Source organism: Podarcis cretensis, assembly GCF_951804945.1.
Source record: "Podarcis cretensis genome assembly, chromosome: 16".
NCBI classification, from domain to species: domain Eukaryota; kingdom Metazoa; phylum Chordata; class Lepidosauria; order Squamata; family Lacertidae; genus Podarcis; species Podarcis cretensis.
The window spans coordinates 43,988,198-44,002,258 of record NC_137186.1 but is presented as its reverse complement, the minus strand read 5'-3'; the positions used below and the strand labels follow the sequence as shown (position 1 = coordinate 44,002,258).

At 45.5% G+C, this 14,061-nt stretch overlaps 1 protein-coding gene across 1 annotated transcript in view; it reads left to right on the top strand.

Annotated features, from left to right (window-relative positions):
• SEZ6L (seizure related 6 homolog like) overlaps positions 1 to 14,061 on the top strand; it is a 188,255-nt gene that overhangs the window by 114,308 nt on the left and 59,886 nt on the right. The window contains 2 exon segments of the mRNA XM_079957755.1: positions 2,560 to 3,258; positions 4,336 to 4,469. Coding sequence (XP_079813881.1) covers positions 2,560 to 3,258; positions 4,336 to 4,469 — 833 coding nt within the window.

Below are 14,061 nucleotides of genomic sequence, written 5' to 3'. Positions count from 1 at the left end.
CTCTCTTCCCACCCACTGTGCTCCACAGAGGTGACTTCTAAAGCCTCTTTTATGCAAAACAATTTGCCATAGCAGCTCAAGCAAAAGCATTAAAACTGTAGAGGAAGAGCACAAACAACCATTTAGCCATTCTGGTCTGATGGCACGTACATGGGAAGAGTGCTAAACCCACTCTGGCCAAATCTCACTCAATTTAAGATTTTCTGTGAAAGCAAGTGAGCTTCTTTTGGGTTGAGGTGAAACAAGAGGCTTGAAATGCAGGAGGGGATTTGTCGTATCTGTGGATTGGTGTGTGCATGTGGCAGTTCTGTATTTGCTTTTTGAAGGTGGCACTTCTCCTCAACCCCAAGTGAAACCACAGGTGAAGGGGCTTTTTTTAAGACAGCAAATAAATTACCCATTAGTATGCCAGACATGGAAAATCTCTGACTGAGCAAAGATGATGATTATTATTATTTTATTTATTCCCCAGACACTCTGGGTGGCTACCAACAGAGGACTAAAACAGAATAAAACTTCAAACATTAAAAACTTCCCTAAACAGGGCTGTCCTCAGATGTCTTTCCTGGGACCAGTTCCAAGCAGACAGCCATTGACTAAGAGGCAATGACACCTTGCGGCCATTTAGTCCTGTTTAGGATCATTGCATCACTACAGCAAGTCCTGCACGGCCAGTTTCCTGATCAGGTGCTGATGCTGGATGGCAAAGTTTTCCTGATCCAAGAGGATACTGCGCTTTCCTACAAAGCACATAAATTATTATTATTTTCACATTGAAATAAATGCCTGCTATCTGTATACAGAGAAAGAGCTTTTAAAGAGCTCATAGAATCATAGAATCATCGAATCATAGAGTTGGAAGAGACCACAAGGGCCATCGAGTCCAACCCCCTGCCAAGCAGGAAACACCATCAGAGCACTCCTGACATATGGTTGTCAAGCCTCTGCTTAAAGACCTCCAAAGAAGGAGACTCCACCACACTCCTTGGCAGCAAATTCCACTGTCGAACAGCTCTTACTGTCAGGAAGTTCTTCCTAATGTTTAGGTGGAATCTTCTTTCTTGTAGTTTGGAACCATTGCTCCGTGTCCGCTTCTCTGGAGCAGCAGAAAACAACCTTTCTCCCTCCTCTATGTGACATCCTTTTATATATTTGAACATGGCTATCATATCACCCCTTAACCTCCTCTTCTCCAGGCTAAACATGCCCAGCTCTCTTAGCCGTTCTTCATAAGGCATCGTTTCCAGGCCTTTGACCATTTTGGTTGCCCTCCTCTGGACACGTTCCAGTTTGTCAGTGTCCTTCTTGAACTGTGGTGCCCAGAACTGGGCACAGTACTCCAGGTGAGGTCTGACCAGAGCAGAATACAGTGGCACTATTACTTCCCTTGATCTAGATACTATACTCCTATTGATGCAGCCCAGAATTGCATTGGCTTTTTTAGCTGCCGCGTCACACTGTTGGCTCATGTCAAGTTTGTGGTCAACCAAGACTCCTAGATCCTTTTCACATGTACTGCTCTCAAGCCAGGTGTCACCCATCTTGTATTTGTGCCTCTCATTTTTTTTGCCCAAGTGCAATACTTTACATTTCTCCCTATTAATATTCATCTTGTTTGTTTTGGCCCAGTTCTCTAATCTGTCAAGGTCGTTTTGAAGTGTGGTCCTGTCCTCTGGGGTGTTAGCCACCCCTCCCAGTTTGGTGTCATCTGCAAATTTGATCAGGATGCCCTTGAGTCCATCATCCAAGTCGTTGATAAAGATGTTGAATAAGACGGGGCCCAAGACAGAACCCTGTGGCACCCCACTAGTCACTCTTCTCCAGGATGAAGAGGAACCATTGATGAGCACCCTTTGGGTTCGGTCAGACAGCCAGTTACAAATCCACTGAGTGGTAGCATAGTCAAGTCCGCATTTTACCAGCTTCTTTACAAGAATATCATGGGGCACCTTGTCAAATGCCTTGCTGAAATCAAGGTAGGCTACATCCACTGCGTTCCCTCTGGGTTTTGATGCAAGCACCTGAGATTTGACATAGCTTACTGGTAGTTTCCAAGTCAACTGTCTTGCTTAACTTGAGTAGGTTCAGCATGTGGGGCTACATTCAGATCTTGAGTGAAAGCCATTGCCCACCATCTTTTGGAGGAGTTAGAGTAGCCTTTTCTCTCCAAATGTTTTGGCCTGCAGTTGCCACCAGCCCCAACCAACCCAGGCAGAGGATGTTAGGGCTGATGAGAGCTGTGCTCTTAAAACAGCTGCAGGGCCCCAGGCTGGCAAAGCTACATTGAAGCTGGGAATGCTACAGATGCCAAGAGGTCTGGAAGAAAGCCACCTTTACCTGGGGAGGAAAGACTCTGTTATTCCTGCATTGCAGAGGGCTAGACTGGTTGACCCTTGGGGTCCCTTCCAACTCTACTAGTCTATGATCCTATGAGATGAGCAAAGTGTTCCTGGTCTCTGCCAAGACCCCAAGGGGCAACTAGTCCAACCCCCTTCAATGCAAATGTACCTAATGCACGCCAGAGCTTTTAAGTCTCTTTCTCTGGACCTTCTGTTACAGGCATAAACTCTGGATTGGAGAGGGACTCTTTGAAGGCATCCCCACACCACTCGGATGAGTTCACAAACAACACACTGCTAAGAGAGAACATGGAGTCAAGATACCCTACCCCTGAGAGTCTCATTCTGACAACAGAGGACATCTTTGCTTTCCCAATGAATAAGATGGGTGAGTCCCCAAAACTGACAGCTCCCCCTTACACCAACACGAGACACATCCAACCTTCCAAGAAGAAGCCATCCTCTTCCAAGCAGGGAAACACAGCCAGGAAACATCAGAAACTCAGAACCACCACAGCTGCTGCCCAGCCCAGCCTGCCAACATCGAGGGCATCCCTTTCCAGAGACCACTTGCACACTTGGGGGGACAACAATGACATGATGGCTACAGTTCACAAGGAGAAGCCCACAACGCCAGAGCAGACCTCATGGGGCAGCAGGAAAGGAAGCCGTGAGGTGACCAGTCACTCCCTGTTTCAAATATCACCATTTACAATGCAGCCGACAATCCCACAGACCTTCTCTCACGGCCCCAAAGCCACAGAGCCGCTTGTGGCTGCCTTTCCAGAGGGCGAAGCCCAGATTCCGGTCAAGAGCCCAGAGGATGAAACGAAGAGGGGGCCTTTTTCCAAGGAGGGCCGAGACACAACCACACCCACCATCATCACCCCCACTGTGATCACCACTGAGCAAACTCCAAGTAAGACATCTTACTTCTGCAATGATGTCATTGTGACAGAAATGCTGGGTTTGCACACAAGAAGTCAGCAGGGAGGGAAAGTGGTGTTAGCCAAAGTCATTCCAGGCGCTGCCTGTGCCCCCTGGGGACTTCCCCTCGTTACCAAATTCCTCTGCCTTCCCATACTCTGAGGCAGGGATCGCCCATGGGGTTCCCTCCAGAGGATGCTGGACTCCAAATCCCATCAGTGAAGAAGGGTCAGAGATGATAGAACTTGGAAGCCAACAACCTCTAGTGGGCACATGTTACCCACCCCTCTTCTGAGAGTTGGGGTGGTCACAGCTGCTGCTTTATCACAAATTTGCAGGGCAGTGGGAGACAGCTGACTTGCCAGATGGTCAGTGCATTTGCTAAACGGCCGTTTGTCTTTGGGACAGCAGATGGGGAGGGCAAAGGCAGACGGGTAGAGGCATGAAGAGAGGAACCATGTGCATTTGACAGAGGCCACAGAGCATCAGCAGAATAATTGCTTTGCTTGCAGAAAGCAAATGGGAGCAGCTTTGCATAGGTCTGGGAAAGACCCTCTGCCTGAGACCCTTGAGGGCCACTGCCAGTCAGCGTCAGCCAGGGATGGGGAATCTGTGGACCTCCAGATGTTGGTTTCTGTTCTGGCCTGGGCTGTAGTCTGTCCCACAACATGGAAGGGTCCCAAGCAAACCACTGCCTCTTTCTCCTTCTCAGCCCTGCCATCCCAAATGGACTCCTCCCCACCACTAATCACTCCTTTACTTTTGGCATTTAACTGTCCCAACCCACTCCCAGAACTGGGTAGAGTGGTATGGCTCTTAGATGGGAGGGGAATAACAAGGCCTCCAACCGATTTTTCCCCCAAAGCACATTATGCTTTTACTTAATTTTTTAGTAAGCATTGTAAAGTTTATATGGAGGGCATTAGCCCTGACAACAATTGACAACAAACAAATTAATCTTTTAAGGGGAATTAGTGCCTGGTTGGTTATAGCCTAGACTTTAGTGGACATTTGGTTATGGATTTTATGGGGTAGGTCAGTCTATGATTAACATGGAGTTTCCTTCCAGTTCTCTGCGGCGTGAATTTTTACGAGCCGGAAGGATACATAGACTCAACCGACTACCCACCTCTGCCTTGGAACCGTTTCCTGGAATGCACCTACAATGTGACTGTCTACACTGGATATGGGGTGGAACTGCAGGTAGGCATGCAAGAGGGAGGCAGCCCAGCCCTAGCCTACATCAGGGTGTGGGTGTGAGTGTGCGAGCCCCCACCTGCCTAGGCTAACATGGACCCAAATGTCAAAGCTGGTCTGCGCTCAGTTTGAGCTGGAGCCCTCAAGTCTTGCTTTCTGTGTAAGCTCTGAACCATGCAAAGCAGCAATGCTTAAGCAGAGTGCTTCTGATCATGTGCAGAGTGCCTTTCCTTTATCACGACCATTGTTGAAATTAATTTTATTTGGAAAACTAACATGTAATATAGATCTAAACAGTGTACATACGTCGTAAAAAATACCCATTGTGCCTGGTTAGTAGGGGCAGTTGGAGCAGATGCACAGAAAAAATGCAGAGGGGAGGGAGGAATAGCCGAGTGGTACAGCACCTGCTTAGAGTGCAGAAGGTCCCAGATTCAATCCCCAGCATCTTCAGGTACAAGTAGGGATGCAGTTCTGCCAGACTGAAACCCTGGAGAGCAGCTGCTAGTCAGTGTGGGCAATACTGAGCTACATGGAACGTAGGACGCTGCCATCTACTGAATGTGACCCTCGGTGCATCTCGCTCTGTCTCGTCCTCGTGGACTGACAGGGTCTCTCCAGGGTCAGGCAGAGAGTGACTCCCAGCGTTCTCTGGAGATGCTGCTGCCATTGGGGATTGGACTTGTTTTATTTATTTCATTTTTATTTCATAAAAATTATACACTGCTGGATTGCTTAAAAAAGCAGTTTACTAAAAAGATAGTAGTAAAATGATTCCTAAGAAGAATTAATAACAACAATGTAAGACTTTCGAAAAATTAAAATAACAATAAACTAAAACATATTAAAACTTGTGTCAGCGTTCTAAACATGTGGGTGTTGTTGTTGTTGTTGTTTAGTCGTTTAGTCGTGTCCGACTCTTCGTGACCCCATGGACCAGAGAACGCCAGGCACTCCTGTCCTCCACTGCCCCCCGCAGCTTGGTCAGACTCATGCTGGTAACCTCGAAAACACTATCCAACCATCTCGTCCTCTGTCGCCCCCTTCTCCTTGTGCCCTCCATCTTTCCCAACATCAGGGTCTTCTCCAGGGAGTCTTCTCTTCTCATGAGGTGGCCAAAGTACTGGAGCCTCAGCTTCACAATCTGTCCTTCCAGTGAGCACTCAGGGCTGATTTCCTTCAGAATGGAGAGGTTTGATCTCCTTGCAGTCCATGGGACTCTCAAGAGTCTCCTCCAGCACCATAATTCAAAAGCATCAATTCTTCGGCGATCAGCCTTCTTTATGGTCCAGCTCTCACTTCCATACATCACTACTGGGAAAACCATAGCTTTAAATATACGGACCTTTGTTGGCAAGGTGATGTCTCTACTTCTCAAGATGCTGTCTAGGCCTGTCATTGCCCTTCTCCCAAGAAGCAGGCGTCTTTTAATTTCGTGGCTGCTGTTACCATCTGCAGTGATCATGGAGCCCAAGAAAGTAAAATCTCTCACTGCCTCCATTTCTTCCCCTTCTATTTGCCAGGAGGTGATGGGACCAGTAGCCATGATCTTCGTTTTTTTGATGTTGAGCTTCAGACCATATTTTGCACTCTCCTCTTTCACCCTCAATAAAAGGTTCTTTAATTCCTCCTCACTTTCTGCCATCAAGGTTGTGTCATCTGCATATCTGAGGTTGTTGATATTTCTTCCGGCAATCTTAATTCCGGCTAGGGATTCATCCAGCCCAGCCTTTCGCATGATGAATTCTGCATATAAGTTAAATAAGCAGGGAGACAAAATGCAGCCTTGTCGTACTCCTTTCCCAATTTTGAACCAGTCAGTTGTTCCATATCCAGTTCTAACTGTAGCTTCTTGTCCCACATAGAGATAGATGAGGTGATCAGGCACTCCCATTTCTTTAAGAACTTGCCATAGTTTGCCATGGTCGACACAGTCAAAGGCTTTTGCATAGTCAATGAAGCAGAAGTAAATGTCTTTCTGGAACTCTCTAGCTTTCTCCATAATCCAGCGCATGTTTGCAATTTGGTCTCTGGTTCCTCTGCCTCTTCTAAATCCAGCTTGCACTTCTGGGAGTTCTCGGTCCACATACTGCTTGAGCCTTCCTTGTAGAATTTTAAGCATAACCTTGCTAGCGTGAGAAATTAGTGCAATTGTGCGATAGTTGGAGCATTCTTTGGCACTGCCCTTCTTTGGGATTGGGATGTAGACTGATCTTCTCCAATCCTCTGGCCACTGCTGAGTTTTCCAAACTTGCTGGCATACTGACTGTAGCACCTTAACAACCTCATCTTTTAAAATTTTAAATAGTTCAGCTGGAATACCATCACTTCCACTGGCCTTGTTATTTGCAGTGCTTTCTAAGGCCCATTTGACTTCACTCTCCAGGATGTCTGGCTCAAGGTCAGCAACCACACTACCTGGGGTATATGAGACATCCCTTTCTTTCTGGTATAATTCCTCTGTGTATTCTTGCCACCTCTTCTTGATGTCTTCTGCTTCTGTTAGGTCCTTTCCACTTTTGTCCTTTATTATGGAAATCTTTGTACGAAATGTTCCTTTCATATCTCCAATTTTCTTGAACAGATCTCTGGTTCTTCCCATTCTATTGCTTTCCTCTATTTCTTTGCATTGCTTGTTTAAGAAGGTCTTCTTGTCTCTCCTTGCTATTCTTTGGAAATCTGCATTCAATTTCCTGTATGTTTCACGATCTCCCTTGCATTTTGCTTGCCTTCTCTCCCCCGCTATTTGTAAGGCCTCATTGGACAGCCACTTTGCTTTCTTGCATTTCCTTTTCATTGGGATGGTTTTCGTTGCTGCCTCCTGTATAATGTTACGAGCCTCCATCCATAGTTCTTCAGGCACTCTGTCCACCAAATCTAAATCCTTAAACCTGTTCCTCACTTCCACTGTGTATTCATAAGGGATTTGACTTAGATTGTATCTTACCGGCCCAGTGGTTTTTCCTACTTTCTTCAGTTTAAGCTTGAATTTTGCTATAAGAAGCTGATGATCTGAGCCACAGTCAGCTTCAGGTCTTGTTTTTGCTGACTGTATAGAGCTTCTCCATCTTTGGCTGCAGAGAATATAATCAATCTGATTTCGATGCTGCCCATCTGGTGATGTCCATCTGTAGAGTCGTCTCTTGTGTTGTTGGAAAAGCGTGTTTGTGATGACCAGCTTGTTCTCTTGACAGAACTCTATTAGCCTTTGCCCTGCTTCGTTTTGATCTCCAAGGCCAAACTTGCCAGTTGTTCCTTTTATCTCTTGACTCCCTACTTTAGCATTCCAATCCCCTATAATGAGAAGAACATCCTTCTTTGGTGTCACTTCTATAAGGTGTTGTAAGTCTTCATAGAATTGGTCAATTTCAGTTTCTTCAGCACCAGTAGTTGGTGCATAAACTTGGATTACTGTGATGTTAAAAGGTCTGCCTTGGATTCGTATCGAGATCATTCTATCATTTTTGAGATTGCATCCCAGTACAGCTTTTGCCACTCTTTTGTTGACTATGAGGGCCACTCCATTTCTTTTACGGGTTTCTTGCCCACAGTAGTAGATATGATGGTCATCCGAACTGAATTCACCCATTCCCGTCCATTTTAGTTCACTGATGCCCAGGATGTCAATATTTATTCTTGCCATCTCATTTTTGACCACCTCCAACTTACCCATGTTCATGGTTCTTACATTCCAGGTTCCTATGCAATATTTTTCTTTACAGCATTGGACTTTCCTTTCGCTTCCAGGCATATCCGCAACTGAGCGTCCTTTCGGCTTTGGCCCAGCCGCTTCATCAGCTCTGGATCTACTTGTACTTGCCCTCCGCTCTTCCCCAGTAGCATGTTGGACGCCTTCCGACCTGAGGGGCTCATCTTCCAGCGTCATAACTTTTATATGCCTGTTGTCTTTGTCCATGGAGATAAAAAAAACATGTGGGTAGGCTTGTCTAAACAAAAATGCTCTTAGCAGGCATTGAAAGAGTGCTGTGAATGATCAGACATGTCCAAAGGAAAGTTGTTGCCACACTAAAATATTAAATTCTTACAAATGTAAAACGGGGATTATGCAGCCTTTGTAACAGGGCCACTTCTGCTGTTTGAAGCATTCAAACAGGCATCGTATATAGGGTGAGGTGATCTCGCAGGTAAACTGGTCCCAAGTTCTTAAGGGCATTGTATATTAATGGCAGGGACGCGGGTGGCGCTGTGGGTTAAACCACAGAGCCTAGGACTTGCCGATCAGAAGGTTGGAGGTTCGAATCCCCATTATGGGGTGAGCTCCCGTTGCTTGGTCCCTGCTCCTGCCAACCTAGCAGCTCGAAAGCACGTCAAAGTGCAGGTAGATAAATAGGTACCGCTCTGGCGGGAAGGTAAACGGCGTTTCTGTATGCTGCTCTGGTTCGCCAGAAGCGGCTTAGTCATGCTGGCCACATGACCCGGAAACTGTCTGTGGACAAACGCCAGCTCCCTCGGCCTATAGAGCGAGATGAGGGCGCAACCCCAGAGTTGGTCACGACTGGACCTAATGCTCAGGGGTCCCTTTACAAAGGTATATTAAGGGCAGACTCTCCAAGTGTCCCTGTTTTCCAGGGACAGTCCCAGATTTACAGAAGCCCTCCCAGTTTCTGATTTGATCCTGGAGGCATCTGAAGGCAGCCCTGTATAGTTTTATTATGTTTTTATATATGTTAGAAGCCGCCCAGAGTGGCTGGGGCCTCTCAGTTAGATGGGAGGGAGATATATATATATATATATATATATATATATATATATAAAATTACAGACTAGGACAGCCCTATTTTCATCAGACAAATGTTGCAGGACATGTAATGGTAACACCCTGAACTTGGCCTGGCAGCAGATGGGCAACCAGCACAGATCTCTGAGCACAGAGGTTCTGTGATTCCGTTACTCTACAAAGGGGGTCTGGAAATACGCCAGTCCTCTTTAGCCAAATAAAGACAGCAGCGCCGTGGAAAGAGTTCATATTTATTGCAGGCTGCAGCAAAAATAACCGATCCAGAGGAATTCTCCAAATTCTAGATCTTGAATTCAAATTTCAAGACACTTTTATAATATTTACATGTGTGATCACCTTGTGCACAATCCTTTTCAGCAATATGATTGGATAACAGAATGCATGGACAGCTTGTGGACCCCTAAAACAAATTTCATTGGTCAGAACAGCCTGCCCCTAATTACTATGGCTACAGGTATTTTTAAGCAAAGTTTATACAAAATATTGCTTTTCTGCTATCTGCTATATGAAGACTTGTCTGGGTGAGGAGAATCTACTGTTTCTCATCATTGAAGATTTCCCAGTATTTCTTCTCCTCAAGGTTAGCTTGCTCTTCTCTGCTTTGGAAGCTGATAAGAAAGGCCTACAATGGGTGCAATGCCAGCAAAATACAGATACCTTGTGGCTGTGGCTGTGAGAACATGTTTATGCAGACTCAGCACTTAGCAGGCAGAGGTCAATCATGTATCAGGAATGTACTCTGGGACAGAGGTGTGAACATTGGTGTGCATGTCGTAGGCCATGACATCCACCTGGGTCCCAGGTCATGACATCCACGTATCAATTCCACAAACTTCCAGGGTGCCCTCAGCACTGCCAGATGAGGGCATCTATGGAAGGCAGCTGGAAGGACTTCTGCAAGTCTACAAGAAAAAACTACAAGAAAGAAGATTCCACCTAAACATTAGGAAGAACTTCCTGACAGTAAGAGCTGTTCGACAGTGGAATTTGCTGCCAAGGAGTGTGGTGGAGTCTCCTTCTTTGGAGGTCTTTAAGCAGAGGCTTGACAACCATATGTCAGGAGTGCTCTGATGGTGTTTCCTGCTTGGCAGGGGGTTGGACTCGATGGCCCTTGTGGTCTCTTCCAACTCTATGATTCTATGATTCTATGATTCTATGATTCTAACAACCTCAGGGGTGGACTCTGTGTCAGCATTTGCTCTGGGAGAGGGACACCAGAGCTGGAGATGGAGACAGGAGCCCCAGCGAATGAGGCTGGGGTGGTGCAGTGGGTTGCGCAGCCAGAGCAGAGCAACATCTGGTGGAGTTTAGTGGTGAGAATTTCCCAGCAATTACAGGGGTCACCCTTATCGTATCCCTCCAGCTTAAAGGATAAAAAGAAAGGAAGGGAAGCACTAAGCTGATCCCAGCAGAGGCGGGCAAGATAAATCTGCTTCCATGAGGTAGGCAGGTGGCCGCTGTCAGAGGGAGGCAGGGCCGTGGCTCTCTCAAAAGGGCCCCCACCGGACCCCGACCCCACATCTATCTTGCTTTGGCAGAAGCAAACACTCAAGGCAAGAGGCATCTGCAAAATGCAAACCGGGTTTCTTTGATTTCTTTCACACCGTTGTGAGTGACAGCATCACAAAGTGTATCCCTTGGGCTGAGCTAGACCGACCACTAGGAAAGGGATGGAAAATAAAATGCCAATAAAATCATGCCATTATACAAATCTATGGTGTGATTCTGGCTGCCAATCTCAAAAGGGATTTTGCAGAGTTGGAAAAGGCTCAGAAGAGAAAGGGGGACCAAAGCGATCCAGGGTGCTCAGTGACTGCCCTATGAGGAATGCTTGCAGCATTTGGGACTTTTAGAGAAAAGGGGAGATAGAGACATGAGAGACATTTATAAAATTGTGCATGGCACAGAGAAAGTGAATAGAGAAAATATTTTCTCTCTCTCTCCTGACACCAGAACTCATGGAAAGCCAGCGAAGTGGAATGTTGGAAGATTCAGGGGTAAGGACTTCCTCACACAGCACCCAGTTAAACTATGGAACCAGTAATGGTTCCCTAGGCAGTAATGGACACCAGTCCAAATGACTTCAGAAGATGACAAAGAGGAGTACTATTATGTTGGGAGGGGGGCAGGAAAATGCAGTCTGACTTATTTACTCTGATTCTTTGTAGTAAATCAGCAGCAGGTTGGTTGGGACTAGATGAACTTTGAGGTTCCTTCTAAGTTTGTGATTTGTAGGATTTGAATAGTTTTGCAAGCCAGGTGGTGAACCCAGAACTGGAGGAGGAAGTTGTGCAGGAGACCTTCCTGGTGGGTTGTGTCTGTCCCTCTTTGGTATTATTACTCAGACATTTTCAAGGCCCTGTGCTTTGCAGCCTCCTCTCCCAAATCCCCATGCTATCAGCAAATGGCCTTGTTGCAAAACAATTTGAGCTGGGAAAGTATCAGCCGCACATTTTTGTAAGCCACTTCCATGCTTTTGAATAACTCTATTTCATTGGGAGATGAGTTTCCTGTCTGGAGCAGCCAATTATTGCAAGCAAAAAGGGATTTCAAGCAGGCTGGCTGACCCCCCCTCTCACCTCTCTGTTACAAAAGGGAGGCTCCACCACCTCAGGGGAGTTAAAATTGCTGTACATTCTGCCTTTTATCTTCTTAGTTATAGACTAACCTGAAACAGAATTTTCTTTAAACACTTTGAGCTTCAGAGAGACCCTTCAGAGGGATGAGGAGCTGGGCTCTCACCAGTATTAAACTGTGTGTGTTGATGGGGCCAGAAAGTGCCATCTGTCAGGAATGCCGGGGAGCTCACCTCCGTTACAATGCTCAGAATGGATAGTTCAGCAAAGATGTCAGCCCAGTTGTGGAAAAGGGGGTTCCAGGCCAAGGGGCAGTTAGGAGAGCGACGGAGAGCAGAAGGAGACGATGCAAAGCTCCAGGGAAGCAGCATTTGAAGTATACTCACCTCGCCGCCAAAGGCATCTTGGAGGAATCCACATTTTGCAACATTATGCTATGAGAGGGCAAAGTGGATTCAGAAATGGTTCAGAAAAAGGCCTCCCAAATTATTAAGGGGGTGGAGCAAGTTCCCTATGAGGAAGGGCTGGCCACTGCGAGGACAGGATGCTGGATGTGACGGGCCTTTGATCCAGAAGAGCTTTTCTTAGGTTCTCATGGGGAAACGCTCAGCCGACAGGCGGAAGGCAACTCTCATCCCCGGGTTTTAAAATATGTTAGTGTACTGACAGACCAGCAGGGTGGGTAACCCACCTCTCTGCTGGGAAGATTAAGGAATCCCAGAAACACCTACAGCAATAAAATAGAGGTTGGCACACACACATAAACTTATCAGCCTGCAAGATTGCCTTGCCTCATAAAAGCTTCTCGACTTCTCAGATAGGCGGAACTGGCATGGTTTTCAGGGGCCACATAGTACCTGGTCTGCAACTGCAAGAATCAATTATGAATGTGGCAACACCCATACTTGGGAACTCCCTGCCTCTTGAGACCAGGCAGGCTCCTTCACTGTGTTCTTTCCAGCATCTGCTATGAACATGTTTGTTTCAACAAGCCTACCCAGCTATCTAGGATGCTGGTGTGTGGATCCTTAGTATATAGCTGGTTTGAATTTTTTGAATGTATGTATATATATATATATATATATTGATTTACAAGGCAAATATTCAATTTTATCCAATCTTTGACAAACAAATTCTCTCTTTTTGGACTTCCCTCAGCTTCTCTGTCAATCTTCCATCTCTACCTCTTAGTTACGCATTCCTTTCTTAGCATTGTCATTGATCTTCCCTCCCACTACTCTTATTTTTTTTTTTAACAATACATCTCAGCTTTCACAGTGCTTCTTGAAATCCCACTAACGTTGTTTGAACGTCACATGTATTTTTCAGATATTCTACAAATTACCCCCAGTCTTCGATGAATTTTTGGTCCTTAAGATATCTTATTTTCCTAGTTAATTTGTCCAGTTCTGCATAGTCTGTTAGTTTCAGTCTCCAGTCTTCAATCGTTGGCATTTCCTCTTGTTTCCATTTCTGGGCCAGTAAAATCCTTGCCGCTGTAACTGCATACAGTGGTGCCTCGCAAGATGAAATTAATCCGTTCCGCGAGTCTCTTCGTCTTGCGGTTTTTTTGTCTTGCGAAGCACGGCTATTAGCGGCTTAGCGGCTTTAATAAAAAGGAAACAAACTCGCAAGAACTCGCAAGACGTTTCGTCTTGCGAAGCAAGCCCATAGGGAAATTCGTCTTGCGAAGGACCTCAAAAAACGGAAAACTCTTTTGTCTAGCGAGTTTTTCATCTTGCGAGGCATTCGTCTTGCGGGGCACCACTGTATTGGAAAAGTTTACAGTCTTTTCTTCTTATCCCGTTTCCTGTGATCCCTAAAAGAAAAGGCTCTGGTTTTTTTTACAAATGTGTATTTTAACATCTTTTTCAGCTCATTATATATCATCTCCCAGAAACTTTTCACTTTCTTACAGTCCCACCACATATGATAAAACATTCCTTCCTTTTCTTTACATTTCCAACACTTGTTACACATCTTAAACATTTTTGCTAGTTTTACTGGTGTTATATACCATCTATAAAACATTTTCATCACATTTTCCTTTAACGCCGTGCATGCAGTAAATTTTAAATTTTCTTTCCATAATTTCTCCCAATCATCAAATTGTATATTATAACCAAAATCCCTGGCCCATTGTATCATTACCGATTTCACTTCTTCATCTTTCGTATGCCATTCCAACAATATCTTATACATTTTTGACAGAATTTTACAATCATTGTTTATTATATCCATTTGAAACTTAGAATCTTTTTCT